The sequence below is a fragment of the Hypomesus nipponensis genome, chromosome 11 (assembly GCF_054491055.1).
Source record: "Hypomesus nipponensis isolate SF chromosome 11, ASM5449105v1, whole genome shotgun sequence".
Classification (NCBI taxonomy): Eukaryota; Metazoa; Chordata; class Actinopteri; order Osmeriformes; family Osmeridae; genus Hypomesus; species Hypomesus nipponensis.
Window position 1 is genome coordinate 16,922,714 of NC_140371.1, and position 15,184 is coordinate 16,937,897.

The window sequence follows — 15,184 nt, forward strand, 5'->3', positions numbered from 1 at the left end:
GATATCCCAATTATAGATTCCAAATGCTGGGAGGAAAAAGGTTCACATGTGTTGGACACTTGGGTAGCCCCGACAGGCGGAGCTTTTCAATTTTTTTCTATTCAATTGGTCAAAAGATGAAAATACCGCCCAATCAGTAAGACCAGCCGAGTTTCCAGCTACGTACTTTGGGAATCTAGACGGATTCATTTGGACCCATATTTCTGAAATGGATAACATTTTGAATAACAAGCCTGAAAACGAGGATTATTACGGGTTATTAGGGTGTGATGAGTTATCGTCGGTAAGATTTGCTTGCCTGTTTGCTTTTAGCTAGCAGACCTGTTGATCTGTCTGGCTAGCTAGCGATTGCTGGCACTGTAAATTAGACGAACTGCTAGTTATGCAGCTAAAGTCGGCTGCTTAGCATGCATTCTAATGCAGCGATGGCTGACACTTAGATTAAAAAAAGTTTTGTCTTTCAGATGGAACAGATAGTCAATGAATACAGGGTCAGAGCCTTGACATGTCATCCAGACAAGCACCCTGATAATCCAAGAGCAGGTAGGCCTAACTAATAATTTGTGTGTATGGTTTTGTTTGATCTTGTCCTGTCTGTGCCATTTTGAGTGAGTTTGTGGGTAATCCGTTTTTAATAGATCTGCTAGTATGACCTGTGTTTTTTGTGTGTCAACGTAAATACGGTTCTTAAAGCATTAACAAACAACTTTGTGTCACTTTATTTAGTTGAAGATTTTCAGAAGCTGACGGAAGCCAAAGAGATTTTGTGTAATGAGAGCAGCAGAAAAATGTATGACTTGTGGAGCAGAAGTGGAGTTACTATATCGTTCCATGACTGGCAATCTCTGAAAGACTCTGTAAAAACGGTAGGAAACTGCATACAGGGGCCCCTTACAAAGAAATATGGTGAATTCAATTCATTCATTATCAGTGATGCTCTAAAAATACTTAATTGATTAATAGTATGTTTTTGATAACTGTGTTTTCAGTCAATGCATTGGGCTGTTAGGTCCAAAAAGGAACCAATGTTACAGGACTCCAAGTCAACCTTTCCTGTTTCTTCAGATGAGGCAGACACACACTTTGTATCATCAGAGATACCCTCACCTGGTGCCTTGCCATCCCAAAGTGAGTAGACAAAATAGTGAAAATAAATGTTATTTTGAATTATTCATATTCTCATATATATATATATATATATATATATATATATATATATGGATATATCATCTCCCATTAATTCTGGAAATGTATAGAACAGTTATTGTACCTGTAACACATGTCTTATATTTAGGTAATTGCTGCCATCGCCGTTTCCGCTGGGCCGCTGATTCACCTTCCAGTCTTCTACAGAAGTTCAGAAATTATGAAATCTAACACTGACAACAAATGTTACATTCTCATAGCCAGAGTTGAAGATTAAATGTCTATTCAATTATTGGTTTGTGGTTCCCTAGATACAGATCCTGACCATGGAAGTGCATAGCCTGCACAAACATTACCATTTATTTTTGTATGGTATTTAGGGTTCATCATATAATATATTGGTTTTAAATCTGTATATTGTGTAACTGTTCAGTACTATGGTCTTTTAATTACACAATAGGCTAATTGGTTGTTGTAGCCATGTTTATAAAGTAAATAAGTTTAATTTAAAACGCAAATATATCTGGCCCAGGGATATAGTGTTTTTCATAATTTTGTGCCATGCTGTATTATTTGTTCAGTATTTTGTATTCGGTGTGCATATTGCGTTGAATGTTTTGTCAATAATGTAATAAATGTAATGTGATATGCTCCTCCTGATTGTGCTTTATATTTCCTTAGTAAAGCATCGTCGAATTTATTTTTGTTTTAATTCCGGATGCGACGTAAAGTGCGGACATATCTTCCACCACTGCCATTTCATTGGTCAATATATCCGTCTTGTAAGTAACGAGTGGACCATTTGATACGTCAGTCAGTTCACAAACAAAATATAGACTACTGGGTAGTTTAAGGCCAGCAGGTTGTATCAGGACACAAGCAGTAAGCGAAAGTGAATTCATAATGGCAGGCCGACTATTTCTTCGTACCGCAACATTGCAACTAACAAGATACAATGTTGTGGCCAGACCACTGCCCCGCACCATGGGCACTCTGAAAGGTGAGTGGGTATTAGAAGTTGATGGGAAACATTTTCTTAGGCTTAGATTTATCTTAAATCTTTCACTAACTTGTACACACAACACTGAAAATATCTATGATTGTACATTTTGCGACAAAGTAGCTATTGTCGCTGTCCCCAACCACTGCTTTGTTAGTAGCCTCGTTAAAAAATATTAATATATATATATATATATATGTATATATTTGTAGTTACATACGCCTAATCAAGGTCATTTGGATTTTAATTCGTTGAAGGCCCGTTCAATAGACCCACCTCTTTTGGCACTTCGCATGTTCGCTTGTGCCAAAGGTTCTCAACAGAGGGCATGAGTATATGTGCAGCTTATACCAACACTGTACTTGACTCTGGAGTTTTGCAAAAACGTGCATAATATGTAAAGTGCATAATGTGGTTTAAAATGCGTAATTACCAAGAACATTTGTAAAATCACAGTGTCATGTCCTTTCAGGGATTCCAACCGATGAGGAGCAGGCGACTGGTCTGGAGAGACGCGCCCTACAGGCACTAAAAAAAGGAAATGTAATAAAACGAATCATGCTAAACATATAATGTAGTTTGATATAAATAATGTAATGGATTTATATAGTACTGTGCTTATGCTGTAGTAACAAGTTTTTACAAAATATATGTTTTTACAAAATGTAAACTTTTCCCAGGAAACTTTTCCTAATAGAAAGGCTTTGCAACTTAATTCCAAAATGTGTCAAAACGCAGGATCCATACAGCATCCTAAAACCTAAAGTGTATGCTGGAACTAAAGAAGACCCTCATATTGTTCCAAGCATTGGCAACAAAAGGATGGTTGGCTGCTTATGTAAGTATCACTGACAAGCAGCATGTAGTTTGAAAAAGGATTCCATATCAAAGTAGATATTTCACAATAAGTCTGACAGTTAGATTACATAAATGATTACCCCCTGATCAACAGGTGAAGAAGACAACACCGCTATTGTGTGGTTCTGGCTTCACGAAGGCAATGCCCAGCGCTGTCCCTCCTGTGGGTCCCACTACCAGCTGATTCACCACGAGTTGCCCCACTGAGACAAAGCTTGTTGTCACCAGACCAGGACAAAACTGCTTCATGTACTACACCCCAAATATTGTGTGTTCATTGATGAACATAATTAAAACACTATTTACCTGAGTGGTCTGGTCTGGCAATTGTTACTCATGAGAACACATACAAATTAAGTCTGCTATGAAAATAAATGTTACCACTACACTATGGCACAATAGTGCATAGCTGTAATTAAGGTTTATTTGTGGCTAGTTTAAGGCTTACAGCCAAGTAAAATCACTCAACATCTAAGTCAACTCTCATACATATTCATATTGTATTTTCATTAAGAAATACAGACTGATGTTGATCATGAAGAACGCTAGCTTTCATCATCTGAGCTCAAAGGTTTAAAGTATCAACCAGTGCTTTGGCTTATTTACACTAGTTTATATTCAAACATGAATACAAGTATAAATATAAAATAATGTGATTGTTGTTGGTTGATCTTGGGACCAGCTCTGTGTTAAATACTGTGATGGTGTGAAAAGTACTTGGATATCAAACCCAATACGTCTTCAAATCAAAATCTGCATCAGTACAGCACTATTACTGTAGGTTTGTTCCTTTACACACCTCTTGGACTGCTACTGTCTCAAAACGGTTTAAGATCAGTCAGCAATGACAACTGTGCATGTGATCATCACAATAAGTCAGTGGGAAGAGCTACAGGCATTTTCTTTGCCATTAGGCGAGGTTGAAACCTTGATTGTGATCTATTGCCTGGAGAAGCTTCTCAGATAGCGTCTCCCGTTGGCTGTACTTGGGAAGGTCCAGCAGGTTGAAGCAGGTGTGTGCCACTGGCAGGTATTGCTCCCCTCCTCCCGTGGGCTGAATCACAAGCTTCAAACTTTTCATGCCAAGGATTGGGATGCGATCACTTCCTGTGAGAAACACTGAAGACAATTCAAATTACAGTTACAATTAAGCCAGATCTTAAAATAACTAATAGTGTCCACATGTAGGTACTGTACTACAGTACTTACAGAGAAACTGCTTTTTCTTTTCCAAAGGAAGGTCATGGAACACCTCCCAGAAGAACTTGATGGTAGGGTGCTCAGCCCAGTACTCTCCCTTATACTCTGTGCTCTGCAGAACAAGGGAGACATGAATCCTTCGTAATACAAACTCATAAAAAAACGGTTTTGTTTAGTCTTTGTTAGCGTACCATCTTACAAAAGGCTGTAAAACTTAAGATAAAGAGTAATATTCAAAATCTTTGTTGACACCTTTTCAAGTTCTTTCCAGTCGTAGTTGGTGTTACCAATGACCATGGCCTGCAGTTCATTAGGCTGGAACAGCTCCAGAACCTTCCCTCCACACACTTTGTGGAACCCCGCAAAGAATGACTCAAAAAGTGAAGCCACAGACCGGTTAAAGATGTAGTCCACGTATGCATTCACAAACTCCGGCCTGAGGGGAAACATTTCTTCAACATGAACATATTCACAAGAAAAGGACCATGACAACGAAGTAGCCTGGGGGGGGGGTTAAATATATATATGGTCTTGTCTATCTATTTTTTCATGGCAAGTCATTACAGCCCCCATTCATATCCGCATAGATGTATAAAAAATACACGTGTATTAAGAGATGTGAAATATACCTGTTTGTGTTGTTCACACAGATATCTATGCCATTAGGAATGAGTTCCAACACCTCAGTGGCACCAAAGTTTTCCTCAGTAACCTGAATCAAGTTACAAACAAAGGTGTACCATCAACAAATCCCAACACCTAATTTCTACTAAAGCGATTCTTTGTTAATAATTATACACTCACAGTGAAATTCAAGCAGAATGCGTCTTCCACATCATCTTCTGCGTAGTCCAGTAACTGTTGTAGACTCCTAATTTTCAGGGGAGAAGGCATCATATTTAGAAAGTAAACAATGCACACTACTGAATGATCACTCTTATTTGTGGTGGGTTCACTTAGTTGTGGAACAAAGCTACATATTGACGTTGGGACTAACCTTCCTACATCTGGCATTAGCTCTTTAAGATCATCCAAAGTTGGGTTCCTCTTTAAGAGCTTCTTATAAAGGGCCACTGGAAAGTGGAGCTCCACAATTGTGAGGTTGTATATGGCCAAACCACAGATGACACCGATGAGGTGGAACAAGTCAATGTCCTCAAAAGTCTGAAACCATAATCAGTGTATGGATGAGAATTAGAAACACCCTTTCAATTAAGCACACAATAAATACTTTGAATCATGCTTTCATTTGACTTGGAATCCTGTCAACATTCAAAGCAAAGTGAATATGTACATACCTTGTTTGCGAACCATATCAAACGGGACTCTTCATAGTATCTGAACATTCCGTACTTGGGGTCCAGAAGCTCCCTCATGATCATAAGGAAGAACTCTTTCCGCACACCACCAGCATCAACAGCCTCCTCTCCAACAAAGATCACCTAAGAAAAGCACAAAGTACCGTTCTGTAGCTTCAACTGAGAGCTCTCTTCTGATCTTTAGTTTTGCGATGTGACAACAAAAGCAAAACTAGCAAACCTTAAGGGGTTTCTTATAGTCAACATTTTTGGACTTCCTCAGGACCTCCATAGTGTCTCCAACAATGTTCTCCCGGCGCACAATAAGGATGAGGCACGGGTTGACAGACTCCACCACTGGCAGAAACATGGAGCTGAAGTTCTGTCGCTGAGCCTGGTCTACTGCCATCTAGTAACACACCAAAAGAAGAGAAAGAAACAGATGATACATAACTGCGTATTTTAAATAAACATGGATTCCACTCTTTATTCAATGCTCTTTACCTGCATCTGTATAACAGCGTCAGTCTGAAGCAGGGTGGTCTTTGCCTGGGCATCAAACACAAACGGGTACCTGCACAGGGTGACAGCACTATCCTGAGCCTGAGGACGGAGAAGCAAAAATTTAGTGGACAGAATCATTTAGATGTCGTAGCATTATCAATGTATACACCAAAACAACATTTCAGTTAATGATTAAAAAAATCTGTATGGACAGATTGTAGAACCTTTACCCTTCCTGTGGATCATTATCGCTTGCCTTAGTAAGAATTTACAACACACAATGCAAGACCACTCACCACGGAATACATCTGCTGCTGCACCCATGTGATGTAGTCGTTTCTGATGTCTATAAGGTCATCCAACTCATGAATGTAGAACTTGTCATATTGTATGATATGGCCAGCCTTCTCATTTACCTACAATATAAATAAAAAACTGTTTAAAACTGTACTTCTGACGATATCTGACACACTACATGAGCACTAGATACATTTGATTGGTCTAGATACTCACAGCATGTAAGACCTCTAGGAGTTTGAGGGATGTGTCCAGAAAGCAGGTGAGGACCCTCTGCTCTGAGTGTGGGATCCCAACCTTGTGCATTCTGAGCAGGTACACCACCACATCTTTGTACAGTTCCACAAGCCTCTGGAAGTCTGGACACTCAAACTTGGACCACCAATTACCTGGACCAAAAAATAAATAAATTCAAAATAAATTAGAATAGTGATATTTTTTGTACAATGAATAATGTCTCATTATGTGTAATGTCTAAACTGCAAGCTATTTTTATATAGCGGTGGCCAAAAGTATTGGGAGCGACATACATTTTATGTTTGCAAAGGTTGCTGGGCCTTGGCTTAAAATGACTGCTAACATAATTTCAGTAAGTCATATCATCAGCACAGGGGAAAGTGTGAACTAGTTCAAGCAAGGCGAAATCACTATCATTCTGATCATTTTAAGAGCAGAGTGACTGCTGTAAAAGAGGGGACTATTTGCATCTATTGAAAATATTTGCCCCAAAAAAGCTTTAAAAAACAGCAAACTTTGAAAAAACACATTTGTCAGCTGTTAAGAGTCTTTAGTCACTTTGTCACTGGTTTTAGTTATTATTGGTTAACAAAAATTCCAGAGGTGTCCAAATTGGCCACAGGTGGGGCTAATGGCCTGCTTGTTTAGAAAATCCAGATTTTGAGTTTCTGCACATGGCATGCATTACTATGTTTGGACCTCTAACATAGCTCTCTGACTATCCATTAGTCTTTTGTTTATGAATTTATTCTTTGTGAAGTAAAATTTAAAAGGGATACATTTTCTTCTTTAAAATGTGTCATCTCATATGTTATAGTTATCACCGATGACAATAGGAAGAATTTCGAGGGTAACCTCACCTAGCACTTTCAAAGGAGCCTCTTTAAGACTGATGAGGGCTTTGGCAAAGGGGATTGCGAGGGTCACATATGTGCTCGGGTCACTGAAGAGAGGACATTCAGGCAGTGTGAGGTAGAGCCTCAGAGCTTCTATGTCTGGAGGACAGTTACTCAGTTTGGGAATCAGATTCTTCTCCAGGCTGGCTGCAATCTGACAAGGGGAGACATAACCATTACAATGTAAAAGGTTAAAGGTTATGTGTTAAGCTGGTATTGTATGGTCTTAAACACTAACCTGCTGAGTTATTTCTGGGTAATCATGTTGAACAACTCTGTGAAATAAGAGGCGTGCCAAGTTCATGTCCACCCCTGAACATTTACCGTTTGTGCAGTAGTGATCTGGATGGCTGTACAGAACACACATTCATTATGGTTATGCAAAGATAATTTTATTAAGCTAAAAACTTTGATAAAAAAATAAATACTGAAAATATGAGTACAAAACACTCCTCAGCAAACTCTATGAAAACTATTTTTTCCCCACCAAAAAGTAGAGGTATGACATTAAAACTATTTATAATGAACCTTCAACTGACACAAGATCCTAACCTTGTAGCCAAGAAACTCCCGTTGAAGCAACTTGCTGAGGAGAAAACAAGGTCGATCTCACTGCAAGAAATGTTAAGTAGACAACATTAGAATCTTTCAATTCTACTTATGCAAATATAAACATATTTAACGTAAGGAGAACTCTACTTGGAGATCTCTGGTTGGAGTCTTCCTTGTGTTTGGCTCAGCCACTTCTGGATGAGATCTGGAGTCAAGGTGTAGATGTGCCTGCGAGGGTCCTCTGTCCTTACATCATTAGGGCCCTACAAATAATTACAATAAAAATGAAATGCTGTCCTCAAACATGTTGATGTTATTTTTTATTAACCCCAACACAGTTTTCTATACATATAGTATGCATGTACTGTATATCAAAATTAATATTCTAACACCTGGTAGTGTGTCTGAGTTGACAAAGATACACAGATTTTACACAGTCACATGGTGTGATCCTTACATTTAGAGTGCTATAGTGGGCAAAGCTCTGGTCCCCTCCTGCATAGATCCTTACCACATAACAATCCCGCTCAATGTCTGCAACACAAGGATTGGGTTCGTTTTACTAATGCTTTATAACCACATTCATATACATTGTAGAGGTAAATGAAATATTTTGTGGTAATCTATGCTAAATCAAACCTGTGTCTGAAGGTGTTGGGCTATTGCAAGTCACCCATGGGCCTTTAACAGTTGCAGGGCTCTTTCTATTGCATGAAGAACGTGTACCCAGCTGCCCATTTCCTCCAAGGCCAAACGAATCTATCTTTCCAGATGCAGGGATGAAAGCCAACGTGTGCTGCCTTAGAAGGATACAAAAAAGAAAAGATTACTTAAGTTTATATAAGTTAATAAAAGATTCCTAAAACAAATAAAGAAATTACCTTCCACAGGCTATCTGTGTGACTACATTTCCCATGAGCTCAAACACCTTCCTGGGGTTGATCTCATGATTTGTAGTGTTGTGTCCCAGTTGGCCATACCCGCCTGCTCCAAATGTAAACACGCCTCCTTCCTACAAACAATATCAAAGACACTTTATTTTCTTTACTAAAATTGTTGCAGAGCATGAATGGTGCTAGCCAGTTGCAGAATCAGAAATCATCATCGACATGAAACCTTTAGTTACCTTGGTTAGTGCTGCTGTGTGGTCCTCGCCACAGCAGATATAAATGACTCTCTGTGACCTAAGGGACTTAAGAAGGGCTGGAAAATGTCGATCTGAAAAATGGATTTTATAACTGTCAATTATGTCCTTAAAAGGGACAGTGTCCTCTAAATACTGTGTCTGTGCACATTTTGGTAGTTAGAAAGTTTTGGGCCCCGTGGTAAATCAAATACATTCAGCGCAACAAATGCATTCAAGATATTATGACATGATGGTGAATAAATTGTGACGTATGGGTTGTCACTTAATCTGCCTTACCGTTGTTATCATTGAGACCAAGTTGACCAAACTTGTTACGACCCCAACCAAAAACAGCTCCTGAGAGAGTGAGGGCAAAGCTGTGAGCACCCCCTGCTGATATCTGAGCAAATGGAATTCCCTGTAAAGACTGAATGATTTGGGGACTGGAAATGCCTTGACCATCCATTCCCAGTCCTAGTTGTCCAAATCGATTTTGTCCCCAAGAGTAAATTTGACCTCCTAAGCAAAGAAAAATGTTTTAGTTGGTAATAAAATATTTTGGGGAATATGAAGGAACTGATGAAAAAGGCATTTATCATATTTATCTTACTTACCTCTGGACAAAGCATGAGAGTGTCTATATCCACAAACTACCTGAGCAATTTGTACATCTGATAAACTCTTGATGTTTCTGATGTTATAGGGCAAGGAAGAAAATAAAGGGAAGTTATGTTGCTGCTTCAATTTGAGTGGTAGAAGAAAAAAAAAATGTCTATCATGCTGATACATGTTGTGCTCTCACCATCACGCACATATGCTTCTTTTTTTTTTTACTTACCTAGGCACACGGACACATTCCTCAAAGTTGTTAAGGCCCAATTGTCCATCCAATCCCGAGCCCCATGCAAATATTTGTCCTTTGTCGTTTAATGCAAGGGTATGAGACTCGCCACATGACACTGCAACAATGTTTTGTGCATCTAGCGACACAACTTGCTCTATGGGAGTAAAAAAAAAACAGGTGTTTAAGTCATTCCTACTGCACTGTTTGTCAAACAAAGAACCTTTAACACAAATGTGTTTATGAGAGTGTAGGCAGTGTCAAATATGTGTATGGTATTTTACCTGGTTTCTTTCGAGACTTTTCATGTCCCAGCTGCCCTAGGTCATTGCAGCCACAGGTGTACACTGTCCCATCACCAAGCAGAAATGTGGTGTGCCTTCTGCCACACCCTACGTCGCAAACATGCTTTCCATGAAAAAAGTCACATCTTCTTGGCTCCACCACAATTTCCTCATCGATTCCTCCTAAACCTAGCTGACCAAAGGAAGCATTTCCCCAACACAACATTGTAGTTGCCCCCTCCTGGCCAGGTCACCAGGATTGCAGTTCCTGTAGAAGTTGCATATGAGTCAAAACTCTAGCCGAAACAGTAATGGGCTGAATGCTGACATCAGCAAATAGTATTAAGGAAAACAGCGTCCGTACTTAAAATATACAGAAATTTCGATAATATACCTAGTTTGAACAAAAATCGTTCGATGTGCTAAACTGCTACTGTATAAGGAACATGAACTCAAATAAATATCCTCTTAAACCACACTAACACATTAACACTCACACATGACTGTCCTTTACAAAATCACGTAAACACGTCAGTTTTCTTTCAAAACCTAGAGCTAATTACTTGCACACGTAAGCTAAGTAGAGGAATATAACTGATAACTATCTTTAATCACCCTAGCTAGTAGCTAGGATGAAAGTATTATTCGTCACGATATAGCTACTAAGCTGTCAGTAGCTAGCTAGCTACTTGTCAGACTGTCAATAGATACACATCAGACAGACACACTTGGTATTTATAGCTAATTAGCTAGATACAGTAGTCTTCCCTGGTTTCAAAACTAGCTAGTACCGATGCTAACCATCTACGTTATCAAGATCGAGCTAACCAGCAAGCTATACTCAGTAGCTGTATCTACAATCAGAAGGTGCTAGCTATGTCCAGTCACGTAGACTAGCCTAGTTATAAATACCTCAGGTAACTAGAAATACAATTGGCTACGCTAGGTCGCTACTTAGCTAGCGACCTAGCATTGAGCTACATAACTACTGAGGTAGCATGACTAGCTATTGCTACATCACTGCTAGTACTAGTAAGAGATCTAGTGCTAGCCCTCCTACAACATGTGTAAGAATGGATCACATTTACCTGTTGCTGCAAGCCAGTAAAAAGGTAACCAACGTCAGATATTTATCCACATAAAATGTATCCACATTAACAAGCTAGATTACGCTTTTAACAAGCTTTTACGCTAACGTTAGCTACTCTAGCTGTTGTGAACACTGACTGTGAGTTGGAACTGGCAACTGCTTGCACCAAAATAGAGACAGTCGTGCACGGTCATCTTAAAAGGAACACACACGAATTGACTGTAATTTTCTAGACTACAGTTCCTCGATTTTCTACGGTGTAGCCCTATGGATAACGCTCACAGGGGCGGAGTTCCCCCGTTCATTCATAATAAATGTCACTTGATCACACTTGAGCACGCTTGATCGTGCTCTTCTTGAGTTTTTAGAGGGCTATCCCAAATCCTATAGAGAAAACATTAGCCTAATTCTATGGTGTAATTACCATAATCTGTCATAATGATCTATCTTATTTGAACTGTTACTTCTTGTGGTATTTTGGCAAACATAAACCCTCATATACAGTAGACGTACTTCATCGATTCTATTATTTTTGTGACATGTGACTTTGGCATTGTTGCAGTTTTGGTTACCACTCCTGATAAACCTGTATTGCAGGTTCTGTTCAGCGTCAGTAGGCCTAATGATCTCTCAGTAGACTTTACCACATACAAAAAAAAAGGAACACACGTACAAGAGAAGAACACGTAGAAAGAGACCTATGTTGTACATGTTTGGGGTAAGAAAATATTTCCTAAAACAGAAGAGTCGGTGTGGAATCAAAATACTTTGGGAAGATACTTTTTCAGTTCAAATCTTAATGTGTGTCAGGGACATCTTAAGACTTGATCAGTAAGGGGACTATCATATTAGTTTCATCAGTTTTGTACGTAATCTATTTTGATTCTTGTATTCAGTTTTTTACAAATTCATTTTATAGCAGCATAATTGTGTATTTGTATGTCTTCAGATTATCATTGGCCTAATCTTTATAATCTACTGCTTTTCAAATGGCCTGAAAGAGGTGAGTAAACCTCCTAATAGTTTACTTAATGATTTGAATATTGTTGTGTTGTGATACTGTGTTGTCATGAATTAGAAATATATTAATAAACAAAATAGTATAAGTTGTCAGTAAATGGAAGGACTAAATATAGTCCTAAACATATGAATATTTATGACAAAACCATAGAGGGTGTCTTTCCGAAAGAAAAAAAAAGTCCTGAGCATTTTACCATGAAACATAACATATGTCCATAAGTTTACTTTAAACTTGGGACCTTAAACTTGCCCACTCATGGCAACAAGTAGATCATCAGAACAGTCTGATAAACCTCCTGACCTTTGTTTTTTAGCAGAAAAATGCCTTGGTGGGGAAATGTCAAGGCAGAGGTGGTCTTCCTCAATCATCTGAAAGTCTGTCCAACAAGAAAAAGGTGGAGTTTTGTTGTTGTTGATTTTCTATCTTTTTAAAGTGTGGTTGCTCACATTGCACCTGTATAAACTGGATAATGACAGTATGATATTTTCTTTAGCAGAAAGACTTGAGTGATGAAGATTTTCACTTGCTGGCCAAAATCTTGTCAGTTGGATTGGTGGATGCAGATCCCAATTACCTCCACCATCTCAAGGGGTACCGAGACCTGCGCGGAGCCTCTACCTGAGCGAGGGTTCTGCAAGATGGAGTTCTCTACAAAAATCAGTTTTTGTTGAAATCTTTATAAAAAATCAGCACCAAAATATGTATTATTTCTGATTTCATGTTAACTATTAAGATGATAAAATATATAACATTATGTGATTGCGCAAGGAGGCACTTGTGGTATACTGCAGGTCTATCAAATAATTTTTAAATGTATTTATTTAATTATATTTTACTATGAGGATACAGATAATACAAATGTAGAAGACTATGGTATATTTCGTTAGAAAGAAATTAACATGATTACTATAAGATTGAGATCGAGATAACATGCATTCACTGTACAGTAGTTCTCAGCAAGCGGTTTTGCACAAGGACCCTCCCAAGACAAAAAACCCAAGATCATCGAACAAGCCTTTTCCCCATGTTTGCATTTACTTTGTTTCTTATAAACGTCTATTGACTTTGCTATGATTATGCAATTGTACCCTGATATTCCTCTCATTTATTCTGATATTGATTTGGGTACTATAATTAAATTAATTTAAATCATCATGGACTTCTGTATTTATTTATCGTAGTAAAATACCTTTGGTCAAGTGTCAGACCATCACTGTTTCCCACAATTTAGTGACACATAGTTGTTACATTACAGTACATGAATAGTAGCAAACAAAGTTATGCTTAATCATATTTTTCTCTGAATTCTTAGTTACTGTGGGAATCTGAAACACACAATCCCATTCATACGTCTGAATTCGGATGAAAAAGATTACACAGTGAAAATGTTCATGCTGTCTTAAGCATCATCTTATCTTTACCTATGAAGAAGAAAGAAAGTGAAATAAGTGGGGGTGGGTTCATAAAAATATTATTTTTTGTGTCTGACTGTTTTGCTGATCCTGCCATATCACTTACCCCAGACTCTGCTGTTCACTTTTTGTCCGAGCAGATAGAAGAGTGTCACTATGCACATGTTGAAGAAGAAGAGACCTGCAATACCAGTAGTGCTAAAGAGTCCAAGAAGAGGGTACACCCAAATCCCAACTGACAAGTACACCCATATCACCCTGAAAAACAAGTTTGGGGACAGAGGTGTAACTTCAGTTTAATAACTGACCAGTTTTATATTGTTTATCAGTTGTTCTACATGCTGATGATTACTTACCAGCTCAAGTAAGCCACACCCACAATTCCTAATGCAGCTAGGCCATTTTTTGTCTTTGGGTATGTGTGGGGTTGTACCAGTATCTCTCCAAGAAGAATCGGCAGAACAAATGAGTGCTGAAAACATAATTTTTAAGTAGTTACGTTGATGTTTTGCAACACCTACTGTGTATTTTCAAAGTTTTGGGGATATACTGTACACTAGGCACTGCATTTATGTGAAATTACTGAGGATTATGGTCAGAGGATACCGACCATAGCATGGTTCATCCAGGGGGAAAAAGGCATCCAATGAAGCTGGGTAGACCAGCTGCCTGTCATAGGCAAAGATCACCCAAAAAGAAGCACTACAAACTGAGTACAGTGGAAAAAAGAGAAAACAATATTTGTGTGTGTTGAAGATATCTTTCTGATCATTTTCATTTAAAAGTCATAGAGTTTGCTCACCATGCCTACAGGGAAGGCAAAGACAGAGAAGAGGAGGTCTTTACATCTGGTAAGACCATTGCGCGCAGAAGACTGAAGGTCACTTATAGTAGCTAACCCAAAGAACACCATCTGCAATATCTGAAATTTTGTTTACAGAACATAAAGTTTAAAGAATTTCTCTAATTAATGACATTAATGACCAGTGCCACAAACCTCAACATCTAAATGTCGATTAACAAGAGGAATTAGTTTTTTTTTGTCTGTGATATCTATTGTATTTGTTTTATATATTATTTGAACCAACTGAAAAACACAGGAAGCTGCCAAGATAAATAGTTAATATTAAATAAAATAGAATAACAATTTCAGCCTCTGAAACTAAATGAAAGATCTTACCAAATTTAAGAAAGTAAGGTACTTCCATGGCCCACCATAAACAAATATTCCAGCTGGTAGTTCTTCTCCATCCTTGGCAGCGAGGGACTGAATGACAAATGCATACCAACTGAAAGCCAAAATGTGGTAAACTGCTCTCAACATTGCGCTCATGTTAATCTATGGTTATATTAATGTATTTATTAAAATGTAATATTTTGAATTTATGCAAGCTGTTATTATACAATGTCTTCACTACTCCT

At 38.3% G+C, this 15,184-nt stretch overlaps 4 protein-coding genes and 1 long non-coding RNA gene across 5 annotated transcripts; 3 read left to right on the forward strand and 2 right to left on the reverse strand.

Annotated features, from left to right (window-relative positions):
- The first annotated feature begins 70 nt into the window (after window positions 1-70).
- dnajc12 (DnaJ (Hsp40) homolog, subfamily C, member 12) lies at window positions 71-1,799 on the forward strand. Its single transcript, XM_084667030.1, has 5 exons — window positions 71-283; window positions 465-543; window positions 727-866; window positions 990-1,128; window positions 1,295-1,799. The coding sequence occupies exons 1-5, from the start codon at window positions 209-211 to the stop codon at window positions 1,375-1,377; spliced, it is 516 nt and encodes a 171-aa protein (XP_084523156.1). The 5' UTR covers window positions 71-208; the 3' UTR covers window positions 1,378-1,799.
- Window positions 1,800-1,972: 173 nt separating this feature from the next.
- On the forward strand, window positions 1,973-3,314 carry cox5b2 (cytochrome c oxidase subunit 5B2). The gene is made up of 4 exons (XM_084667031.1): window positions 1,973-2,146; window positions 2,619-2,689; window positions 2,885-2,984; window positions 3,099-3,314. Exons 1-4 carry the CDS (start codon window positions 2,050-2,052, stop codon window positions 3,209-3,211), a joined length of 381 nt encoding a protein of 126 aa, XP_084523157.1. The 5' UTR covers window positions 1,973-2,049; the 3' UTR covers window positions 3,212-3,314.
- Window positions 3,315-3,375: 61 nt separating this feature from the next.
- On the reverse strand, window positions 3,376-11,559 carry herc4 (HECT and RLD domain containing E3 ubiquitin protein ligase 4). The gene is made up of 24 exons (XM_084667025.1): window positions 11,328-11,559; window positions 10,240-10,507; window positions 9,953-10,112; window positions 9,729-9,805; window positions 9,412-9,633; window positions 9,115-9,206; window positions 8,870-9,000; window positions 8,628-8,788; window positions 8,446-8,522; window positions 8,136-8,251; window positions 7,989-8,048; window positions 7,675-7,786; window positions 7,401-7,590; window positions 6,520-6,692; window positions 6,303-6,422; window positions 6,007-6,105; window positions 5,744-5,911; window positions 5,503-5,646; window positions 5,202-5,368; window positions 5,009-5,075; window positions 4,834-4,916; window positions 4,457-4,640; window positions 4,214-4,316; window positions 3,376-4,123 (listed from the first exon to the last, which is right to left on the reverse strand). The coding sequence occupies exons 2-24, from the start codon at window positions 10,463-10,465 to the stop codon at window positions 3,915-3,917; spliced, it is 3,141 nt and encodes a 1,046-aa protein (XP_084523151.1). The 5' UTR covers window positions 10,466-10,507; window positions 11,328-11,559; the 3' UTR covers window positions 3,376-3,914.
- Window positions 10,714-13,503, forward strand: LOC146268415 (uncharacterized). Its single transcript, XR_014724654.1, has 5 exons — window positions 10,714-11,351; window positions 11,927-12,047; window positions 12,279-12,332; window positions 12,664-12,744; window positions 12,844-13,503. It is a non-coding gene; the product is annotated as an uncharacterized LOC146268415 (long non-coding RNA).
- Window positions 13,504-13,860: 357 nt separating this feature from the next.
- LOC146268416 (androgen-dependent TFPI-regulating protein) lies at window positions 13,861-15,131 on the reverse strand. Its single transcript, XM_084667028.1, is given in 7 exon segments — window positions 13,861-14,020; window positions 14,119-14,234; window positions 14,373-14,394; window positions 14,396-14,459; window positions 14,462-14,471; window positions 14,565-14,684; window positions 14,943-15,131. Coding segments are annotated over 7 exon segments (645 nt in total). The 5' UTR covers window positions 15,096-15,131.
- Window positions 15,132-15,184: the final 53 nt, after the last annotated feature.

What these genes read in the sequence shown, in the direction of transcription:
- dnajc12 (XM_084667030.1), top strand. Translation starts at nt 209, where the DNA reads ATGGATAACATTTTGAATAACAAGCCTGAAAACGAGGATTATTACGGG. An exon ending in GGTGTGATGAGTTATCGTCG is followed by an intron (nt 284 to 464) that starts GTAAGATTTGCT and finishes TTTGTCTTTCAG; the next exon opens with ATGGAACAGATAGTCAATGA. An exon ending in CCCTGATAATCCAAGAGCAG is followed by an intron (nt 544 to 726) that starts GTAGGCCTAACT and finishes CACTTTATTTAG; the next exon opens with TTGAAGATTTTCAGAAGCTG.
- cox5b2 (XM_084667031.1), top strand. Translation starts at nt 2,050, where the DNA reads ATGGCAGGCCGACTATTTCTTCGTACCGCAACATTGCAACTAACAAGA. An exon ending in CACCATGGGCACTCTGAAAG is followed by an intron (nt 2,147 to 2,618) that starts GTGAGTGGGTAT and finishes ATGTCCTTTCAG; the next exon opens with GGATTCCAACCGATGAGGAG. An exon ending in AAGGATGGTTGGCTGCTTAT is followed by an intron (nt 2,985 to 3,098) that starts GTAAGTATCACT and finishes CCTGATCAACAG; the next exon opens with GTGAAGAAGACAACACCGCT.
- herc4 (XM_084667025.1), bottom strand. Translation starts at nt 10,465, where the DNA reads ATGTTGTGTTGGGGAAATGCTTCCTTTGGTCAGCTAGGTTTAGGAGGA. An exon ending in GAATGTGTCCGTGTGCCTAG is followed by an intron (nt 9,806 to 9,952) that starts GTAAGTAAAAAA and finishes CTATAACATCAG; the next exon opens with AAACATCAAGAGTTTATCAG. An exon ending in CATTCTGCTTGAATTTCACT is followed by an intron (nt 4,917 to 5,008) that starts GTGAGTGTATAA and finishes AACTTGATTCAG; the next exon opens with GTTACTGAGGAAAACTTTGG.